The sequence below is a fragment of the Myripristis murdjan genome, chromosome 15, assembly GCF_902150065.1.
Source record: "Myripristis murdjan chromosome 15, fMyrMur1.1, whole genome shotgun sequence".
In the NCBI taxonomy this organism is placed as follows: domain Eukaryota; kingdom Metazoa; phylum Chordata; class Actinopteri; order Holocentriformes; family Holocentridae; genus Myripristis; species Myripristis murdjan.
Genome location: NC_043994.1, coordinates 24,042,910 through 24,066,524, shown reverse-complemented (window position 1 = coordinate 24,066,524; position 23,615 = coordinate 24,042,910). Strand labels below are relative to the sequence as shown.

General features: G+C 44.3%; 1 protein-coding gene across 1 annotated transcript; it reads left to right on the top strand.

The window, feature by feature from the left end:
• The first annotated feature begins 2,184 nt into the window (after positions 1 to 2,184).
• On the top strand, positions 2,185 to 4,891 carry irf2bp2a (interferon regulatory factor 2 binding protein 2a). Its single transcript, XM_030070821.1, has 2 exons — positions 2,185 to 3,449; positions 3,773 to 4,891. Exons 1-2 carry the CDS (start codon positions 2,615 to 2,617, stop codon positions 4,489 to 4,491), a joined length of 1,554 nt encoding a protein of 517 aa, XP_029926681.1. The 5' UTR covers positions 2,185 to 2,614; the 3' UTR covers positions 4,492 to 4,891.
• The last annotated feature ends 18,724 nt before the right edge of the window (positions 4,892 to 23,615 follow it).

Here is a 23,615-nt window from a genome sequence, read left to right as displayed (position 1 = left end):
GTGCATGTCTGGCTTCCTCTTTAGACCTTTCCTCTCAGACCCTGTTCACTACAACGCTGCATTTTTAAGCTCTTTGCTTTGCAGCCTCTGCGGCAAAGTTTTTTTTTCTTCTTCTTTTTTTTTTTTAATCAATGGATATTCCCATTATAGAATCAGGTCACTGGGGTTTTAATTGAATCCCAGCATGCCTCCATCTTGCACAACAGTATATGGCAATTCTCTTGCACAAACATCGACTCAGTGGAATCCAAAGGATCAAAATATTAGGTAACCGTTTCCCACCAATCTTAAGGCAAGAATTTGCCTATTGTGTTTTTTCACAACAGCTTTTTCCTAACTGTGTCACAGAGCTTAACAACACTTCCTGGTGTTGTCCACCTAAAAAGGACCTGCAAGAGGAGAAAGCCGTAAAGAAAACAAGAGTGGAATACAGTAGCTCGACACAGAGAAACACTGAGGGCAGGGCCCCATGTGACATCTGTAACCGGTGTGCGTTATTGCGCAAACTACAAGGAATATTGTGCCTTATCATTACGTCTGTGTTCATTCATGTTGGCAACATTACAGTAACAGTAAAAGCAAAATCATACATCAGTTGTACAAGTTTCACAGGCATGATGGCAACAGAGCGGCATGCAAGCCTGTTGAGCAACATAACTGCCTTATATTGGAGACAGTAATCCTTCAGAGGCTGTGTAGTGAGTGTGTGTGTGTGTGTGTGCGCGAGGCAAAGAGAGCCTCATGCTACAGTGCGTGATCATGGCCAAGGGCACACAGCCAAATGGTCTGATGTCCCATAGATGGGTGAGGCGGATGAGGGTACGTGACTAAACATCTTGCTTCCTCTTTCCAACGTCACATGGACTTGCACAAACATATCCTGCTTTGTGTCTGCAGGTTTCAGACGCATTGCCTCACCCAAACCCCGAGGCAAAGCTGCAATGAGTTGGAATGAACCCAGATGAGAGGGAGGAATGTGAAATACTGGGACACTCCTCCAGTTCAGATGTGCAACAAACCTACACTTCTACTTCAGGGAATTATGACTGGGTGTTATATTTCAAATCTATTTACTCATTTTTTTGGACTACACAAAACATACTAGGTAATAGTAATTCATCTGCTTGACCTATTATTATATAACACTAACTTTGCACAAGCCATATGGGTTTTTATCTCCCTTTATCTGTTTTGTTGCATTATTAAGTCACTACACACCGAGCTATTTCAGATGCTAACTCGTTTAAGTGTAATCTAATTTAGTGATGGCAGTTTTTGATGACTGACTCCTCAGTGTACTAGAATAAAATGTGGGCAGAGCTATATTCATGCTGTAACCCCGATCCATTCAACTTTACAGCACACTGGAAATCCCCACCTCATGGCAGAGCTTCCTGGTTACTGGGTAATGGAGGCGCCTCTCTTTTATTTTTCTTCTCTCTTACATTAACAGAGCCGCAAACAGCGCAGGGAAAATATTGTCTAATCGCTGCTAAAAAATCTCGGGTCACACAGCCCGATCCTCTGTGGCTGACACAAACATGAGCAATGTGGGGAATAAAAGCTGATCTTGAAAAAAAAAATGACTTGAGCGACCATACAGAAAAATCCCCAAACATTCCTAAAATGTTCAGCACGGTGTTTTCTCTGGTGCTCGGTTGTGAATTTATAATGACTTGATCGTGCTTTGTGTCATATTTTTTCATGTATTATGGTATCACTATTCTACTACCGTATTTTTTTTTTTGCGGTAGATAACACCAATGAGCAGCAGCCGCGTGATATTTAACATGTTTTATTTTATTTCTAAAAAAAAGGATTAAAAATAGTTGCTTTTCGCAAGGGTCGACCCACCTCATTCATTGCAAAACAGTAGTAGTAGCAGCTCATGCAGTCGAGGCGCTGTGCATTGAGAAAAACATCCTGCAGCGGGCAAACAAGCGTTTTTCAGCCCTACCGGATAGTGCATTAAAATTAGGACAAGAAGCAGTGAACTGCCGAAGAGTGTCGTTTCCCCACCACCACCCCCAGCAGCCTAATGTTAACCTACAGCTACATTTTTTCGCTCTGTCGTCGTCTGGTAGCGGCGGACGTTTTGCCTTTTTTTTTTTTTTTTTTTTTTTTTTTTTTTGCAGGTTTAATAATAAGAAGAACTATGGGTTATTCCCCTCGGTCGGTGTCGGTGGCGGTGAATAGGGTGACTGGGTGCAGTTTTTGGCAGCGGTTCAAGTGATTAAATAAAATATAAAAAAAAAAAAAAGCAGTGAGTGACAGAGGCTGCAGTAAATGGGGGGGCTGTCGAAGAAATCAAGTCAATAGAAACTGAAGTGGAAGCAGGCGTTTAGAGCTCCGTGGTGACGTCACTGCTCCACATTGAGCCAGTAGTAGAGAGTCAGTGGAGATAGATAGAGGAGCGCCGTAGTAAAGTACACACCGACATGAACTTCTCCCTCTAAAACTTCACTGTTGTTGCCGTAACAGTCAGGAGAGGACGGGTTTTTAAATATTTTTCTCGACAAAACGGAACTTGCCCTATCTTCGCTTTCAAAGGGGGAGCTCGGACAAACCTGGGAGAAAGCATTTTGGGTTTCTTTTCGGGGGGTTGAAGAGCGATATGTCGTCCGCGGCGGTTGCTGCTTCTTCCAGGAGGCAGTCGTGTTATTTATGCGACCTGCCCCGCATGCCGTGGGCCATGATCTGGGATTTTACCGAGCCCGTCTGCAGGGGATGTGTCAACTACGAGGGGGCAGATCGCATTGAGTTTGTCATCGAGACGGCCCGGCAGCTCAAGAGGGCTCACGGGTTTCAGGAGGGGAGGTCTCCCGGCCCGGGGAAGTCGCAGCTCTCCGGGAAAGAGATCCAGGCGATCAACCACGCGGCGGCAGGAGACCCCGGGTCCCGGCCGCCACAGCCGCTGGACCGCTACCCTCTCTCCTCTGACCGCCCGCCCAGGCTCGGTCCAGAATATCAGTCTGGGAGGCAGGCGAACGGCATTCCCGTCCACAATGGATTTCCTAAGCCAGACGAGCCGCCAGAGCTGAACCGCCAGAGCCCCAACCCCCGCAGGAATAACACGGTCCCCCCGAATCTAGTGCCTTTGGTTAACGGGAGCATGCCCCCGGTGCACGCCGTCAACGGCAGACCGGGGCAGATGGGACTTCCCTCCGCGCTGGCGGGCAGTAGTCCCGGCGACCTGGGCAAGAGACCCGCCTCGGTCTCCAGCACCGAGCACGACAGAGAGGTGAAGGAGAAGCACAGACCGGACAGCCTCACGCCGGAGATCTCCGAGAGCCACAAAAACAGGGCAGAGCAGGACTGGATGAGCAAGGGCAAAACGGTGAGAGACCTGATGGCTCTGCACACTTTCGACGGCAGGTTCAAGAAAGACCATGCGGCCATGCAACAAAGGGTTATGGGATATGAGCCCAGCGCCACGGCTTCCAAGTCAGGTAGGCACCCCGTGCTGTTTTTATGAGCAAGAATTGCATATATTTTGTGGCAATTTCACGATTCTCTCAGTTGTATTACCCAATTCTTGTTCGATCCAGTGCATGGTGTAGTAGCTATAGAAACATGGCTGTATAAATCATGCATTGCAGAATATAATTGTGACATATTTTTTTTTATTTTTATTTTTATCATTATTATTATTATTATGTGGCCTGTGGTGCAGCAGGGAGCAGCAAAAATGCATGCCTCCTTTTCCAGTCAATTATTCATCCTTGTCTGAGTTGTGCCTCAACTATTTTGTTTAACCCTTTCCCACCACCAGACAGAGGAAAACACCCCCGGAGCATGAAGAGAAAAGCCTCGCCTGAACCAGAGGGAGAGGGGACAGCTGCCAAGCTAAATGGAGAAGGACAGCCGTGGTTACCACCACCTACTGACGGACTGAAAATGCCACCAGTTCCCCCGCCAAGCTTCGCCTCTCCCCCCTCCACAATATCCCCCCACTCCCGTACCACCCCACCTGAGGCGGCACAGAACGGCCAGTCCCCCATGGCGGCGCTCATCCTGGTAGCAGACAACGCAGGTGGGAACAGCTCCCCCAAGGACGCCAACCAGGTCCACTCTACCACCCGTAGGAACAGCAGCAGCCCCCTCTCACCGTCCTCCATGAATCAGAGGAGGCTGACCCAGAGGGATGCGTCTGGTGCAGGCACCCCCCACGTGCCAGGCATGGACCAAGTGCACCCCCAAAGCATTCCGGACTCCTCGGTACCGGGCAGCATACCCCTGTGCTGCACGCTGTGCCACGAGCGTTTGGAGGACACACACTTTGTTCAGTGCCCATCTGTGCCCTCTCACAAGTTCTGCTTCCCGTGCTCAAGGGAAAGCATAAAGCAGCAAGGTGCCACGGGTGAAGTGTACTGTCCAAGTGGAGAGAAATGTCCCCTGGTTGGTTCAAACGTACCATGGGCTTTCATGCAAGGAGAAATCGCAACCATCCTTGCAGGGGATGTCAAAGTAAAAAAGGAGAGGGACCCTTGATTTTGTTTGAACACTTTTTGGGGTGGGGAAGCAAAAATATGAGTATAAATATATAAATATCACATACATACCATTCAAACAAACTAACGGACTTGTACATATTGGACCCAAGGGAAGAGTATACTTCGTAAACATGGTTGTATAATTTTTGATTTTTGAATACATTGTGTTTCTATATTTTTGAAGATAAAGGTATGTACTCATTATAATGGACTACGTTCCTCTTTGTTGATGTTTAACAAAATTCTTGATGTACTTCTAGGTCTGGTGGCAGTTCCTGTTTAACGTAGAATGTGACTAATGCTACTCTACGAGCACTTGGCAAAACTGAAATGCTTTTAGCTGTACTTGTATGCACTTGTTTAAAAATTGCCAAATACAATTTCTGATCTTGTATGAACTTATTGTCTGAGCTTGCTTCATTTGAGTGATTAAGTTATACGGGACTGTGAGCAGAGTTGGGGCTCTGCCCCGACACACAGGCTTGTTGTGATGGCTGAGGAGACTTGATTCACGCTGCACAACATAAATAGGCTACTGTTCCAAGATGAGTAATAGTGCAAAGGTGCAGGACAGCAGCCTTTTCTGCACACATGCATGGTGGAATAATGGAAGAGCATGATTGAAAAACAGGTACATTGTCTTAAAACTTGCCCTAGTTTGTGCATAGACCGTCACTGTAACTCACTGCAGCGTACAGAGTGGGGTGCCAAGTCATGTACAGTCAGCTGGAATCTGTTGAGTCAGTAATGGGAGAAAGTGCATGATTGTCAACATGATACCACAGTGTAGCCACAAATATCTTGTCACCACAAATTGACTTTTGCTGAAAGAAACCACCAAAAATATTCTTACTTTTTATACTTTGCGTCACATATTTTCAAGCCAGCGTGGAAAGTGTGCCTAACATGGCAGTGAGAGCTGCCGGCTGTATGTGCTGTTTAGCTCTGCAGGATATCATTATTTTTGACAAACCATTTATTTTCATTGAGAATCACATTTTTGATCCACTAAGCAACTGACAAATCACCAATTGTGAATAAAATCAGAAGCATTTCCCTTTTTCCACCCTCAAAATATGAATTTGGCTGCTTAGCACTGTAAGACAGCCATTTCTGATATGTGATACATTTGTGCATTGTTAATACACAAATACTACTGATACTACTACATTCTTCCAGGGGGTCACATGCTATGAATGGATTTCATGTGTCCTCCTCCAGGGTGAACAATAATGCAGAATGCTGCCTGACACACCAGCCTTGGATTTGTTAACTTATCTCTTCAGTGCAAATTTAATTGTTGGCACAGTCATTGCAGCACAGCCATAAAAACAGCCATTCTGTGACCGTAATGGCAAAGTAGCAGCTAGACTCCTCTCTACAAGCAGTGAACAGCTTATGGGGTCGTTAAGACAGACTACAGTTTCTGTCCAAAAAAGAGAAGCAATCTGAGACTGTTGCTCTCTTGCAGACGAAGAACTCTGACATTGCACCACACGGACACTGAGACGGGGGATCATTTCTGTTGGAGATGGACTTTACAGTATGTCCAAGTAAGCAGTTCCATCATTATTCCAGACATCATCTGCTTTATGCACACGTTTTATCTAGCTGCCACAGTGGCCCCCAAAACTGAGCAACAGCATGCATCCAAAAATTTGTTTTTTGGTAATAATAGGCCCACAGAGACTTGCCTCTTGAGATGGTTTTCCTTTATTTTTGTTTTTCACTTGTTGCCAAAGCCTCTGCTCATCAGGTGTGGATTTATTTACCCTGCTAGACTGACAGAAGGCATTTAAATTCATTGCAGATACATTCAGGCCAGTCTAGATAAAGACTGTTTTTCGTAACCTCAAATTCCTAACCGAGTCAATATCGACTTACCCTTTAATAATAAGATCTGTGGTGTTCCTTGATTAGCTGATTGATTCATAATGTTGAATGAAAACATAGCCTTTGCACCCCTCTGTTTAGCCGACTAAACAGTGCGTGGATAACTGTGCCCTTTTTGGGAAAGCTAGGAGACAGCCATACACAGAATCAACTCCAAGGACTCCTTGGCTATTTTTACATAACACCTACATGAACGCTCTCAGAATACGATTTGAAACACGGCAGCTTTTGAATTTGCATGAATTTAAAGTTTTGTTTATAGTCCTTTTGGTTACGTTTCACTGGAAATTTATCAGTGACTTATCAGTTGGACTTTAATACCAGAAACGCTGCCCGGTTTGATAAAGGCTAACACTCACCTTACTAGCACAGTGATTGCATATTATTGACCCTGCTTCACTCCAGATAATGTGGGGCACAAAGGCTCGCCCACTACAGTGTATCACTCTTTCAAGTTTAATTGTTGACAGGCATTCGAGCGTGTTACATACTGTTCCTGGAGATTTTTTTTTTTTTTTTGTATCATTGTTATCGTTCAGCACTTGCTCGACCTACTTGTTTTTCATTACAGTCAACTGTTATGCCCAGTTTCCACATTCACAGAGGAGGAGGAAGATTTCTCTTGCCCGGCGTATGATGCAATGACACAAAAGACCGTTTCCACCAGTAAGATTTATCACACATGACCAATACCAGTTTGCTCACCGCTAGGCAAAATGGTTTGCACCGTATCTAATGTAGCGATAATGTGTCCCAGGAAGAGCCTCTGTCATAACACAATGCTCTGGTGTTGCATGGTTACCAGTGAAATTGGTCAACAGCAGCTCCTCGGTACAGTCTGTCGATTCATACGCAGGGAACATTAACCCCTAAGGCCCCAGCTGTTTTTTTTTATTTTTTTATTTTTCATCATTTCTTTCTTTTCCTTCGCAGTTACAGTGAAAGGTAATCACGGAGAAGTACAGGACGGCTGTCGTAAACAACAGGCATGTGGAGACAAACATGAGGTCACACACACAGACGATGGCCTAATGGTCCCCTTTAATTCTGACCGGTGTTTGGTTATATTTTCATATTTATACCACTCCTAACATACAAACGGCTATTTCTCCTTTCAGCAGGCTATAATCATGAAAACACCAGTTTCCTTATTGTTTACTGATACTGAACAAAGTTTTGAATTTTTTATTCATGTTTGTGCTCACCTACAGAGATTTTATTTTTATTTTTCCATTTATTTATTTATTTACCTTATTTTTTCCGTGACGGAGCACTTGTTTGACTTGGATCACGCTTTCACCCCGGGACTACTTTACTGTAAATCTAGTAATACATGTTGTTTGAGACTGAGCCAAGTCCAGGTGAAGGTGTTATCACTCCAGGCAAAGTTTAACGTGGATTCCTGCTTCCTCTGCCTCATGATTGAAAGTTTCGTCTGAAGCGGCGGTACAATTCACGACCGCGGGATTAAATCTTATCTCAGGTGCTCCAGCTGTGAAATATCTTTCGAAACAAAACAGTCACATGCTTTATCAAGCCGCTACAACCACATAGCCTAATCAATGGTCATAAAATCCCTCATTGACTGCTTGATTGATTTACTTCACAGACTTCTGTTAATCAAGTTAAGTGAAAGGCGGTAACAGAAAGGTGGGCCAAACCGTCTCCTGCCTCTCTGTCAATCCCCCCCCTTTTTTTTTTCTTTTAATGGATAACTGAACTGCAGGCCGGCATGCAGCTTTGCAAAAAGATGTCGATGTGACAGTAGATCCAGCAGTGGGTTGGACAGAGATCCTTATTTGTTGTCTTTGGAGCGCAGTGCACACCATACTCTGCAGTTCTCCAGCACTTGCCTCCTTAGATAAGCATCATCTCTGTCTCTGTTTCTGATTTAGCCAGAGCTGTTAACAGTGACACTTGAAAGCTGTGGGAAGATCTCAAAATACATAGCACGGATTTCAGTAGTAGAGGAAATATTCTACCTCGACGACGTGATACCACTGTTCGATTATCATATTTCTTGTTACAGGTGACATTCTGTCAGAGGGGACAGCTAAACCCTCACGACATCTGCATTTGAGTGAGCTATAAATTCTCATCTATTCACCTTTTTTTAATTTTTTTTTTTAGAGAGAGTTGAGTATGGTAAGCGGGTGTCCAGTCGCATGGGGAAGAGGCTGTGTGGGAGACAGCGAGGCGCTGGATATAGCCAGCTGTTTCACTAATGAATCTATGTTTAGCACAATAAATCAAAAGGCATGCTCGTGCTGCTGTAATCCCCTGAAAGCGAGTGGAGACGGGGACGCGCCAAAAGGAGAATCTGGTCCACATTTCTCTGCTCCCAGTATAACTGATCCGCTTGGTTAATTTTAGACCTGTCAGGCAAAACAAGGTCACCGCAAATGTTGTATCGAGGACACGCTTGGATCTGCTTCTTTTTTCATCAATCAAAGTTTCCCTTTGGAGTTGGGCTCGGGCTCCTGTGAGACTAGTAATGACGGTTTCTCTTCTCAGCACTGGGGAGAGGCTGGTGCTCCAACCAGCAATTAGGAGGAGCAAGGCCGAATCCACAGGATATGTAAAATTTCTCTCCTGATTTCGAGCTCGGTCCATAGAGGTGGCTTCCATCTGACTGGGCTGGCCTGCTTTCCATGCAGGGCTGCAAAATAAAGATGATTGCAATGCAGCAAGCCAAATTTGTTTTATTTTCTCTGTTATGAGACCAAGTTACTGCAAGGCCTGTGGAATTGAATTTGGAGTATGAATGTTGAATGTCTTTCATGCTGTTTTGTCTGAGTTCTTCAGTAAGTAGGCATTCTGTTGCTTTGCAGTTTAGTAATTTTCTATGAGTAAAAAAAAAAAAACACCAACACCAACACAGAAACACAAGCCTGTGAGAGATCACGCAAATAAAATGCACACCTTCCCTATGTTTATTAAGATGTTTTTGTGACAGTTATCTCTTCTTTGCCTCACCATGTCCTTGATGCTTGTCTACCTGCAATCCTTTATATAGCTACTCCTCGTACTCTCTGAACCTAATTTTCCTTTTTTTCTCACTATCTCAGATCTGTGTCTGCCTTATCTTACTATCCTTCCTTTTCTCTCTGACTGGCGGTTATGCTCACACTCTCGATATCCCTGAATTCCTCCTCTCTGCTGTGGTGTTGCTGTGAATCAAGTCTGTGAAATGGAAATGAGGACTCTCTCACTCTCTGCCTCTCTCACTCTCAGTCTCTCTCTCTTTCCAGACATCAAAACGAGGCTATGCCTCCAATGTTTTTCTCAGATCTTGGAGTGCTGCCAAATCTTATAAGTGGAGCAGAGAGAGAGGTGGAGGAAGAGAGTGAGCAGAATGCAGAGGAAGGAGAGGGGGAGAAGGACAAAAAGATGGAAGAAGAGAATGAAAAACGAACGAAGGAAAGAGGCAGAGTGAGAGATGAGGACAAAGCATGGGACTGATCCAAAAGCATTTTGGGCTGTTTCTCATATTATAGCCTAGCCCAGCACAATCCCTCTTTTTTTCTGCTGAGCCACTACTCTTGGCTTCTGGCTCCGGATCAGCTGATAAGATTGCGTGCTGCTCCTACGCCAAATGCAAAATAGGAGGAGAGAGGCAAGCTTTATCCTCAGCAATATTATATTATTACAACAATAATAATGTTATTATTATTATATTTGACTGTTCTGTACATAATTTAGCTGTATAATATAGCCCACTAGGGGCTCTAGATTTATTCTATAAAAACATATTGGTGAAACATGTTATGTAAAAATACCTATGCAGATTTGAACCGCCATAGAGATCCTGTTTTGTAAAATAAAAGTCATGACCTTCCTCTTTCTTTGGTTTAGCTCGAGCTTCCAGACATATTTTCTGCTGCTGGGAGGGGCCTTGTAGTCACAGTAGTAAGTTGCTTGTTGCCACCTCTCACATGCCAAGCTAAAGTTAGACCTAGCTGTCAATGTGAGCTGTGCTAAAAGTAACCATGTGTGCATTTAGCGCAACTTTGCTCCAGAAATTTCCTCACCCAGCTGCTCTGCTATAGTCTTTCAATGTTTTGCACGCACACATACGCACACACACACACACACACACACACACACACACACACGGACACATATTACAAATGAATTACAGTACATCAAAATACAGCGCATATCACTCTGGACAGGAAATACATGCTCTCTATGACAGCGAGCCAGACCTTTTCAGAAACACTGATGTAATCATGGTGATTGACCCTCCCCTGGTATCTCTCTCTCTCAAAAATGTGCTGCCTTCCTCTGTGTGGCTGCTGAATGGGCTGAGCTGTCAGGTTTGTGGGGGTTGTGCTGTGTTTTGTGTGGCTCTGTGTGTGTGTTTACGGGTGAGTCGGAGGTGGGGTGGGATGTGGGGGGGATGGCAGGTGACTAGCCGTCCCTCTTGCACCCCTGAGGCACTTGTTTAGTCAGCTGAGAGCCGGGGTTCAAATGGATGTGATGCCTTGCGAGTGGCCATCTGTGCCCAGCCTTTAAAGCTGAATAATGGCACAATGCCCATGCAAGGGAAACGCAGCATGTGTTGTGTGTGAAGTCACACTATGGAGGTTAAGCGGATCATTATAAATAAAGGTCTGGTGCAGAGATTCATGTTAACAGCCACAATAATGGTTTGACTGATGATTTTTTTTTTTTTTTTTTTTTGATCCCAAAAACTATTAGTGGAGTAAACCTCTTATAATGAAATGTTTGCATAAGCAGAATGAACAAAGAGAAGTTCAACTGCAAAATAAAATGAGATGAGATGAGAGAGATATTGTCAAACGATGTTAAAAATCAGAGGAAAGACATGGACGCGCTGATATCTGAAAAAAAAAAAAGGAAGAAATCGGCCCAGTACTCTGCTAAACCGTCACATCTGTCTAACCTTAGTCATAATAGGAGGAAACAAAGCTGTAGTAACACACTCAAGTGGTAATGTTTTAGCTCACCGTGTGATTACACACTTTCGTCAGCTAGCTGGTGCACGGCCTGGTGAGGGGACAGGCGGGTGGGCTGATGAATGGATTGGCTGCTGGGGTGTGTCAGCAGATCTGCGGTGATGTATTATGGGATGCTCATAGCAGCTCATTTCCTCCCCGTCCCTGTCTGTTCTCTCCCTCTCTGCTCCCTTGCTCCTCCTCAGGGCCTCAGCCATGGACAATTATTGCCAGTTCAAGTTGGGACACAACACTCACTGTCTGCATGCGATGAATCAGCTGCCTTCACCGCAGCCACACATTTTAACTTTCACCATCGCATGCCAAACAACAAAGCACCACAAAAAAAAAAAAAAAAAAAAAAAAAAAAAAAGTCTGAGACCAGTGCAAGACAACTTTTATGTGCTGCATAAATACAGGATTCCTCAGAGATTCTCAGTGTTGTGTAAATCACCTTTCATCTGCTTGACGGTATACAGTTGTCAGGAGATAAGAACCACACTCTTAGATATTCTGTCACTTTTGCTTTTATTCTGGGAACGCGACACATGCGCATGTGTTTCTGCCTGCACACACACACACACACATTCATGCACACACATGCACGCAGACTTACGCCCATGCGCAGACTCGCTCTCGTCTCTTTGTCTGTTACATAACTGTGAGTGGGAGCTATTTCTCCTCTGAGCACTAATGTTGTTGTCAATCAAGGCTTTATAGCGGCTGCCACTGCACAATCTCTGCAGAGACAGAATAAAGCTTTTATCGCCTTTGTTCGCTCTCCCTTGCCCGTCAAGATGTTCTATTCTCTTGCTTTCCCCCTCCTCATCTCCGCGCTCCCCTCCGTCTGTGTCTGCGTTTGCTGGAAATCATCTCCCGGAGAAGTGTTTACATTGTGTTCCTGCCGCCCAGTGCCTGAGTTGGAGTTTGAGTTAAAGAGCAAGAGGAGGTCAGGCTAGCGGAGAGAACAAGCAGGGCCTGTGTTTGACAGGTGTGTGCTATTATTGGATCCGGTGACTTCAAGTGTATTACACAACTGTGTAGCGCGGACAAGTTTATTTAGATCGCGAACAGAGGCTCCCGAGTATCTGATAACTCGGGAGTGTTTCACAACAGGTGTGTGTGGGGCGGGATAATGGCACGGTAAATAAGGGAAGGGTTTTTATAGCTCAAGGATAGTTGATCTCACATTCGAAGGGCTTGGATAAAGCACTGCCGAATTTCATTTTGAGGTCCGCTGGCATGAGGGTAATCCACTTGGTCGGGTCCAACAAAAGCACACTTGTATTTAGCCATCATCAAGTAAAGTACGCTAATGACAGGTTGTGCTTGATATACAGTATACATGTCTGCTGCTCTGTAATGATATAATCACAGAGCAGAAACAGCAGCCCTCTGCTTTACGCCGCTCCCCTCCCTTGTCCTCCTCTTTGGCTGGAATGTACAGGGCGAAAAATGATCCAATGTCATCCAGAGTGATGGAAGCTTCTCTGTTGAGCCAGTGGGATATGTTCAGGGAGGGAGCGGGGAGGGTGGATATTTCTGGTTGAGTGTGAGTTTGAGTAAGTCTGGGCACAAAGCCAAGCATGCCGATGGAGGGAAGAGGAGGGAGGCGGCGGGGGGGGAGAGAGAGAGAGGCGCGGGGGTTGGGAGAGAGAAAGGAGAGAGATAGAAACCCTTTCGGGCTGGCGCACTGTCAGCTTCACTAGCACACAGCTGCTTCTGGAAAATTCTGCACCCTGCCCTACTAAACCACTAGGCATGACATGAATAACAAGAATGGCCTAGCCGTCAACAGCGGATGCTTTTTCTTTTGACGTGGGCCTAACAGACTGGTACAAATGCCCTGGCCTTGCACATAGTGGAAAAATCAACAATGAAGGGGAGACCAGGGGACAATGTGGAAATGAAATCCCTGGTTTAGAAGGCTTTGTCTGGACAAGGACGCAGTTGACACAGACCCTGAGGGCTTTGGAAAAGGCCGTGTAACAAAATGCCGACTGATGTGTTTTGATGGGGTTACTTGTTCACCAGCCAGTCACTAATTGGAGAGTAAGAACCCACTAAATTAGTTTCAGTCAGCACGGAGCTTTTTTTTTTGCAGATTTCCATCCCGGGCCGCCCGTGTCGTCCGGCGGCGGTAGCAACACAAAATCAGCGCTTGAAAAGGCATGTCACTGTGGTATGTGTTGCCACGGGATATCTGGTATGTTCCTAGCATGGCCAGTCGACACCTGCCCCCCGTCTAAGTGCAGCCTCCCCGGTGCTTTGTGAGTGTTGCTCCGCAGATGAGATAATGCTAGCCCCTATCCGTCCATAAGGTTGTTAGCCCTCCCTGGCGTTGACATTTCCCTGCCCAACCTGTCTGAACACGTAGGCCATGGAGGGGGGGGGGGGCTCTCAGGCTGTCTGTATCCATGACTGATAAAGAGGTGAGTCACCCACTCATCCCTCCTGCCCCGCTCCTCTGCCTGGCAATACTCTTACCCTTAACCCCTGCCATCCTCGTTCACAAGGCCTTATGTGTACATCCAACACATGGTGGGTCGTATAAATAGCAACGACCGCGTGGCTTGCCGCTGACACCTGACATTTTCATGCCCCAGCAAGCCGCTGATACATTTGGCGCTTGGCACGCATTCTTCTCCCGGGTTTATCCGTCTGTTGATGTAGAGCCTGCCTACTGCACCCCCCCTCACCACCACCACCACCCCCACCTCCCAACCCCCCTAACCCCAGCCACTACTATGTTCTTGTAACATAACACGAGGCTCGCCATTCTCTCTATTCATCGTAGCATGCGAGCACTGCATGGCACAGACTCTCCCCCTCCCTCCTCTATGTTTTTTTTTTTTGTTCTCTCTTACTCACTCACTCTCCCTCTATCTATCACCCCCCCTACACACACATATATATATACACACACACACACACACACACCCAAGTCATTAGTCTTCAGATTGGTGTTCAGCTGGTCTCAGAAACCCGCTAAGATGGAGAACAAAAAGATATGGGAATTGCGTGAAGCTGGAGTGATAGTGATGGCAAAAGAGAGAACGAGAGATTGTGTGCAGGCAGGGTGCTTCCTGGCTCCCCGCCAACTTCCAGCAGCAGCACTGCAGCATGTCAATATGGCCGTTGCCAAGGAAACAGGGAGAGCACACACAACAACATAGTCAGAAGAAAACCTCCTTGTTACACATTAGCACTTTGCGATGTTTTAACAATGGGTTTTCAGCACTTAAAGCGGTCAAATTCACACTCCCAGGGGTTGTAGCAATATTTAACTTTAAAGCACTTAGGATCTGGTTTGAGAAACGCGCTTCAAACCTGAAAGACGTGGCTTTTAGAAATAAATACATGCAGCAAGGTGTTGGCTTTACAACATTATCAAGACAGCGGATGAATAAATCTGTTTTTCCCTTCCACAATCCTGAGCTGTGCTTTTAAATCAACACAATTTAACGTCCTTCAGCTGCTTTGCAGGCTATGAAGTTCTGTGTCATCACTGCATTTTTATTAGGTAGGTTACTTTACCCTGCAGCAAACGCTTTGGCTGTGAGTTATTACTGCCAAGTCTATATTCCTCCATTAGGCATTGTAAATGAATGACCTCGGATGCCTCACATCAAGCGGCGTGGCTGAGTTACAAAGTCAGAGCTTGCAACATAAGTCATAAGACCTAATCAGGCGGCTGTCTCAAGCAGTGACCTTGATCAAAGCAAACTTTCGCTATCTCTTTGCTACACTGTATTTTTTTTTTTTTTTTTAAAGTTAAAAAACAGTTAAGCAAGAAAAAATTATCCATGTTTCCTTTGTGCAGTAATGCATTCTGTCACTCCGGTACATCTTGTTCTGGCCTTTGTATAAAACTGTATACAGTTTATGTAATAAGTAACACAATCTGTCTAAAATGACCTCAACAAGAAATTCCTGCCCCTTCATCCTTCCCCTTATTCTTGGCCCTGTCTGTGTTGTGACTCTGTATTGCTTCCTGTGAAGATGGTTTATAAATGTATGAATAAATAGAAAGCAGGAGAATGTCAGAATATGTTTCCATATATTATAAGCGGGTCTGATTATTGAGTAAATGCCCAAAATACACTGTTTTATTGTCACAGCCACTTTTTATTTTTAACGTTTTGAGGACCTGATGATTACACATACATGTGGTCATGCATGTATAACATACAGGGCAGGTAATAACAGCCAAATGATGAGATACATGTACTACAAAGGCTTCCTCGAGTGTTGTTTTTCTAAGGATGGCGGATGTTTGCGTGTGGCTGAAGGACGGTTTAAGGACAGCACTGCCGGCCACACCTATCCTGGCACTCTTATCCAAGTCTGGCTCCGTCTGTGCTCGTATCACTGGAGGGAAAAGGGGTGTGCCAACTATAGTGCCTCAGTACTTTCCAGAACTCTATCTGTGCTAGTGCCTTTAAGTGGTCTAACAGCTGCTGCTGCAGTGTCTGAGCTTGCTTGGGGATGTAGATGAAAGTGCTGATGTGTCCTGTTATTTTGGGTTGTGCGGTGCCCTGGGGGAGGGGGGGGCAAGGAATTTGTGGAGGAGACCGGGCAAGATTGGTGGGGGTGGGGTTGTGCCCGGAGGGGGTCTTAGCTGAGAGTTTCATCCAGAATGCAATGTGACCCGTATTGCCACATGGCGCTGTGGGAATCCTGGGGGGGTGTGGAATTGCTGACAGTACCGAGAGAGCGATGGGCACAGACATGAGCGCAAAAGATTGGACTTGCTCTCAGTGTCAGATGACTGGCGGTATTTCTGGGATGGGCTCTTGACGCCCTGTCATACATCAAGTTTTATACATTGATCCGCATTAAATTTTATCTTGAAACTTGAAAGGAATTTGAACAGTCTTTATAATAACATGGTTACCTTCATCACATATTACTGTATTGCATTTTTATTTGCAGAAGCGGAGGCAGTTGTTGGGGTAATTGTAGTCATTATTACTACTACAGTAGCACTGAAGCGATTAATGCTGTTAGTATTGTGATTAATGATTAGTATTTGTATGTAACCCAGTAATTAATCACAAGAACTAGTATTTGCATTATTAGTAGCAGCATTAGTTAGCGGTAACAGTAGTAGCATCATTAATCGAATTAATTTTATTATCAGTCGCGCTGTATCAGTTTTAATGGTATTAGTGTTACTACTATATCTGTGGAGAAAAATCAATATAGTTGAGCATCACAATATCATTTTTCACAGTTCTGTATTGATTTCTCTAGCCCTGTGTGTTAATATTTTTTTGTTTATGCATCTCAGTTTTACATGATGGTATGAAATCTACATTTTTGTACACTGTGTTAGGTAAGTACATGGTGCTAATTCTGGTTTTAAAAAAATCCTAATGGGGATTTTGACTTCAGTAGTTTTCAGTTTGTCACAATTTATCATAGTTATAAATTGTATGTTTTGCTAGTCTGCCCGGGTATTATGCAGCAGGTTGTATTTCAAGGTCTATTTATACATTTACAGTCGAATCTGTACAAAATCGCTATGTATCATGATACAAATTGAATCTTGACCCCGTGTGTTGTGATATGTTTTGTATTGTGTGCTGCTTGCAGATACCCGGCCCTAGTTACTGTCACATATGTATTTCTTCAAAAATGGAAGCGACAGTCTGTAATTGGGCCACCTCTCTCCAGTTTCTAAATACAGTTTTTCAAACCAGACCTGGGATTGCTATAATTGCCGTGGATCTGTGCATCACTGTCCAATGTGAGCTATAAGCAGGATTGTGTTATTGACAGCCCTCGGGGAACACTTTACCTCACCTAGCTCCCTCCTCTACTGGCACCTCATCTTGTTCCTGTCAATAAAAAAAAAAAAACCTCTGGAAATTCTGCTAGGCTCTCATTTCTTTCCCTGGCACTTCTCGATGACTAATGATGGATATTCAAGGGACACACACGGGAATGTTTTTTTTACACACATGCTGTTGAAAATGCTATTGTTTTGACCCTAACTCTGTGTTTCTGACTTCGTGTGACGCCGATGATACATGACTTTAAACTTTCTCTACTGTTGCATCTGCCGGCGGCCCCCACGGGATAAGAGCAGCTGCTAAATGCCGAAAATGTTAATGTAAAATGTCATAGTAGGATCAACACTCTCTGGTGGCCATAAATGTTATTATAAATCATGGCGTGGACACACAGTCTGTTTGTCTCGGTGTGTGAGAGAAACACGCCATGTCATTTAATTAATTACACATTCTCCACTGCGAGCACCTTGAAAACTATTTGATTTATTTTGTCGCCACTTACCGAAAATGATCCAGGATTCCTAGCGCCTTCTCATCCTATACCTCATCAGGGAGGCCTTATCCATGTTTGATATGACACAATATTAATTAAGAGAGATACTGGTAGACTGCTCCATAAATCATTTTCACTCACATTTTCATGCTTGGTCTAACATTGCAATTTGCATCTTGTTCCCCTCATAATAGTGTACACCTCGCTAAGAAGGAGGCAAAAAAAAAAAAAAAAATGAAAGGAAAGTTGTGAAGGCAGTAGCTTCGACGCCATATGTTATCCTCCGAGAACTTTGACAATAACCTTTTAAAGATGAATAGCTGCGTTGAGTCACTGACGTTGTTATCGCTGACATCTGGGATATTGAGGAGGTGGTTGTGCTGGGTAGAAAATGAAGTTGATGATGCAAATTGCAGCCTCTAACTAAATCTCGAAAGCTTTACTTGACAGAGTCTCCGTAGCAGGCCGGCGTGGAAGATGCCACGCATTGATTTTCCCTTTCATTTGCATTGTGCATTGTGACTCCAGGAGACCTCACCCCGAGATACAGCCTCATTTTCTTCTATCAGATGACAAAGATTTGGAGCGGTTTCACACCCTCTTGTGAATGCCAGCTCTGTGCTTACAATATTGCTTATTATATTATCTGACAACATTGGCTCAATTCTTCGGAGATCGAAATCACATGACCGTGTAGACAAAGGCCCAAATCAGACTGCTTTGTTATTTTAGCCGCGCATGTGATCAGCACTCAACACCAAAGGGCCAATCTCAGCTTCTTAGCAGAATCCCCCTCCCCTCCCCTCCCAACACAGAGAGAGTCTGTTACCAGAGAAACAAAGGTCAGTGTACCATGTCGTCACATTTTCAACTCACAGGACGAATCCTGACGGAGAAAAAAAGGCCCGCAAACAAACATCCTTTGTTTCCGCTAAAACAAGACGGCTTTGTTGTTAACACTCGGTGCTGTGATGTCATCGTCATGGTTCATCCTTTCTGTGACCCCCGGGCCGCCGATAGATCATTCTCCAAAAGCTTTATCGGGGCAGCTGCAAATACACACACGTATTTGTCTAATATCAAAAACTGCATCGGCGAGCGTCTTGATTTAGTCTTTTTCGCCCAGCGAGATAAGGTCTGCGCTCGCTGTGGGTGCACAAAGACTCAGCGATGTGTGTCATGTCATGAGTGCCGTCATTATCTGAGACAGCAGAGAGACAGAGAGAGACACCTGATTATTCTGTAGGAAAACACTTGTAACATCTTTCGGTTAGGAGTTAAAAAATTCAGACTGCCTTAGGACTACAGCGGCTTTGTTGCACAGGAAAGGGGTAAAAAAAAAACTGTGCACTCCTAACCCAGCCGAGCTTTGATGATGTAAATGATGTAATCCTCATGATAGATGCGTCAGGCTTTGGCCTTGGGCTGCTCTGAATGTTCTACTCCCCGAAGGCCTAGCAGGCTAAACGGGCCAAAGCAGACCCCATCAATACACAACTAGGCAACGCGCTGGATCACCTCGGCCGCGGCCATTAATCTCGGGCTTGTAACGGGTTGACAGGCCTTTATCCAAGCAACAAACAAAACGAGCACTTTACCGCCTGATTACGATAGCAAAGGCCAGATGTTGACTCGCCGTGGCTGCGCGCTTTTATCGTCCTAATGGGCGAGAGCGTACATCCCCTTTTTGTTTAGATTAAAATTCAAACACAGCGTCGTCAAAATGGGATTTCTCTGTGAGGCCGGCTCCAACAAAAGAAGTGATTAAAAAAAATGAATGTCGGGAATATTAGGTAAAATGTTTTCTCAGCCTTTCAAAGTGACGATTATCTCCATTATCTGTTTTATTGTTTCTTTCTGCAAAAGTGACAATTGTCATTTCTGCATAAATCACAAGAGTTATTTGAGAGAGAGAGAGAGAGAGAGAGAGAGAGAGAGAGAGAGAGAGAGAGGCATTGTTGATTTATTTATTTATTTGTTTGTTTGTTTCCACAACCACTTTAACTGGCCTTATTCCTAGCAGACATTCTTTAATTTACTCTGCATGTGGGGGAACTTGACTGATAAATAGAAAACTTATTTCAACACTTATTATATTAGGTAGCAACACTTAGCTGGCTAGGTATAGCCGGCAAAATATTTCACCATGAACAGATTCATTGCAATTTTAGCAAATTACATGCCAGCCAAGTTTTCAGTAATGTGTAGCAAATTCAGGTTTTGGAGGAGCAAGTTTTTACATTCTTTGAGCGTGAATGTGAATGAACTGCACACACTTTTGCACGTATTTTATGACGGAAAGATATAAGACATTTGAGGAGAGGTCAAAATAGTATAGGTGTGGTTCTTTACTATGTGGATTCTTTAGACTTATTCACTTCTAACATGCTTTCCAGGGGGGAAATCTGTGAAATGCCCACAGTTTGTGTGATCATGTACACACAAGTAGGACATAGCTGGACAATGTAGCCATTAGTTTAGTGTGACATAATGACCATGAGAACTGACAATTTAATATTAGTATCTTTCTTCGATAGCCGGTCTAACATTCAGTCCTCCACATGACCTGCCTGGCAGCGGCTTCTGTGGCCTTCCCCTAAATGTATTGACAGTAAGAGAGAGGGTTTGGGGTCATGTGTTACTCCGCCGATGAAGAACGACCATCTAAGAGCCGTGGAGTTCGATGGATGGCAGCGGCAGCTGCACCTGACACGTCCTAAAATATATCTCTACTTCAGCGTGCGCCTGTCAAAGTAGAGTCAAATCTGCTCAAGGACTGCACGGCTTTGAAAAGGAACACTTCACTCAAAAATGTAAGTTAGCCTTGGCTTCTAAAGCTACTAAAACCTGTTCTGTGCACACAACTAATACTCACGTCATACAGATACAACAGCTGCTGACCAGAAGTCAAAATAGGAGCTTAATCATCCTGTAAAATCTTTCCACTTATCCTGTGGGCCTATGTTAGTTAGTTTATGGTCATACATCACTTTCACTGCAATTCAAACAATGGCCTAAAAAAAAAACTGCTTTGTGAACATGAATGAATGTTATGATGAGTTGATATAAGTCAGTTTACTAGACTGGCCGAGTGGAATGAAAATATCTCTGTTTCCTGTGTGCGAACCAGAACCAGAGGGGTTACATCTGAAATACCAGCCATGAAATTGTGATTTTTTTTTTAGTTGGTTGCATCTTAACTGTCCTCACTTCATTTGACCCTTGTTTACTTGCATGTGATGAACTTTTAAAGTGTAAAACGCCGGCTTAGCAACATGGGACGAAAATGATTGAGATGTTTCTTTTTCCATTTCCCTGTTACAGAGAAATGACACTGTTCTATGTGTGAAAAAAGGCACTTTGTTTTGATTTCCAGTATAATAGGGGCTCAGTATGGGACTCTCTGTAATAACAAAACTAGGTTTCATCCTCCAGCAGCCCCTCATGACCACCGCTGCTCCGAGCGAGCCCCGGTGCTCCCTGCTTGTAATGTTCCACATCCAAGAAGGATCAAATTAACGTCACACAGCTCGCTGCCTCCCATCGCTGAGACAGGCGTGCAGATCAGTGTTACAGGGGACCAACCCACTTAGCATGTCTCGTGTTTTTTTATAGGTACATACAATTTAGGTCACCAGAGTGCTCGCAGGGTACGATTATCTTATTAATGATGTTACCAGCCTCTCTAAATGCCTGCTAGTTTACAATCTGTTCACAGCAGACGAACACACGGACATGTAAAATCCAAAACCTAAAGTAGGCGATCCATGGAAAGTTTCAGTCATTGTGAAAGTCTTTATACGTTATTCCAATAGGAATTTATCAACAGAAACTGGACTGATGAGGTATGACTCTTACTTTCGTTGTTACCCTGAATAATCCTCCCTCAGTCTTGTTCTGACTTCCACCGAACATTACACTGTGCTGACTCAGAGCAGCATTCCTCATATGCTCCTTCTGTAAACACACATAGTATGAGGCAACACCAAAGAGGTCTCATGAAATATACGCGTTATGCAATCTGTTGTATCATGATGTATTCAGCTGATTATGCACCAGATATTGCAGCCATTAGAGGAAATCACATTTTAAAGTGTTCAAAGCAGTGTATAACTCTGAATAACAATGCAACATCATGTAATTCTTAACCTCGCTCCCTTGCATTGTTTATTGTATTCAAATCAGGCCCACGGGCCATCCTCCAGTCTGATGGCAATTCATTTTAGAAGCTAAAGGGGGCTAAGTTAGCTCAATTCAGTCCGATTTAAAAACCTGATTTCCATAATACTGGAAGCATTGTTTACACATGCATTGCCTACCTCAGTGGATGTGACTTTTCCAAAGCTTCGTCTAGCAATCTGAATGGAAAATGTCTGAATCACGACCGTACCTGCCAATATTTGGGTTAGCTGGCCAGGTTGCCAGGTTGCCAGGTTGGATGGACAGATGGATTAAAATTGCATGGAGAGTGTGGATTGTGTGTGTGTAGATTTTTTTTTTTTTTTTTTTTTTTTTATAACAGCCGATCTGGCAGCTTGGGTAACATCAGACAAACATACAAAACTTCTGCAACACAGGAAAAACGAGAGTGTTAGCAGGTATGCCATAAAATAACATACAGGATAAGTGGAGATCATTTTTAAGGACAATTAAGGTCCCTATTTGATTTCTGGTCGACAGCTGTTATCATATCTGTCCGTCATGAATATTAGTTGCTTTAGTAGCTTAGAAGTCAAGGGTAACTTACGCCAATTCAGTCCGTTTCATGCTGAAAAAATGTGAAAAACCACTCTTAGAGAGTTGAAAGTGGTTACTCATCTTGTGAATATTTGCATGATTTGTACTTTCACTTCAATTACTGTAAATTCATTCGAATTTGGGCATTTGAAAGGAGCTACTTTTTCCAGGAACGGTCAAACTCTGCTCTGTGGCTCACCTCACCTAAGAGTGGCTGTGATTGACAGCTTGGAGGGCAAAAACAAAGTTTGGTAAGGTAAACTAGAAACAGAAGGTGTGCTGTTTATCTGGGCAAACACCTAAACTAGGCGGTCAGCTCCACCTTGGCCTCTCAAGTCTTGGAAGTTAACAGCCTAATGGTCCCGAAAACCTTTAAAGCTTTGAACGTGGTACACATTTGGTATAATGAGTTAATTCGGAGTGATTACAGGTGAGTAAACAGTATCTTCAGTAAACATATGTGCTAGGCAACGTTCACAAGATAGGATCACCTACACATAGCAACTTTCAAGTTTCACAGAGCAGTGTTTTTTTTTTTCCCCCACATTTTTTTGAACATGAAAGGGAGCGAACTGGGGAAAGTTAGCCTTCTGAGCTGCCTCAGCATATTCGGTACACACACAATCGATATTTTTGACAGATGGAGACGATCACCACTGTCGACAAGAAGAAGTTCAAGTAGGACGGTCTTTTAACTTTGCGAGACTGTTTCGACCGAACCGGGAGGCTGGTGCAGCCAAGCCGGACGAAGAGAGAGAGAGAGAGTCATGCTTAAAGTTCGAATCTCAACTCGCTCCCTCCCTCCCCCTACGAACAAGACAAAACCAATGTTATGTCAGCACACAGAGAAATAGGAGAAAAATTGGGGACCCAAGAGATACAGCGAGGTGCGGAGGGAGGGTTGGAGGGAGGCAAGAGGGGGGCTCGGAGATTCAGGCAGTACCTGAGGCATGGTGGTGAACATCATTATTCAGTGCAGTCCTTTGATGTTGAGGCTGGGTGGATCTCAGGGAGCAGGCGAGAAGCAGTTCTAATTAAAATGGTAACAATGCAGCTTGAGTTGCCCTGAAGAAACAGGGGCTTTGAAGAGTCATCGAATGCCCCATTTAGAACAGGCTGCCCACAGATAATGGGAGACATTACACTGACGGACTCTAAGACCTCTGCTGCAGAGTGTGTGTTTTTTTTTCATACAGTTCATGAAGTACTGCTGTGTGTGCGTGTGTGTGTGTGTGTGTGC

Coding starts and splice junctions, on each gene's coding strand:
- irf2bp2a (XM_030070821.1), top strand. CDS start 2,615: ATGTCGTCCGCGGCGGTTGCTGCTTCTTCCAGGAGGCAGTCGTGTTAT. Junction 3,450..3,772: donor CGCCACGGCTTCCAAGTCAG/GTAGGCACCCCG, acceptor TCCCACCACCAG/ACAGAGGAAAACACCCCCGG.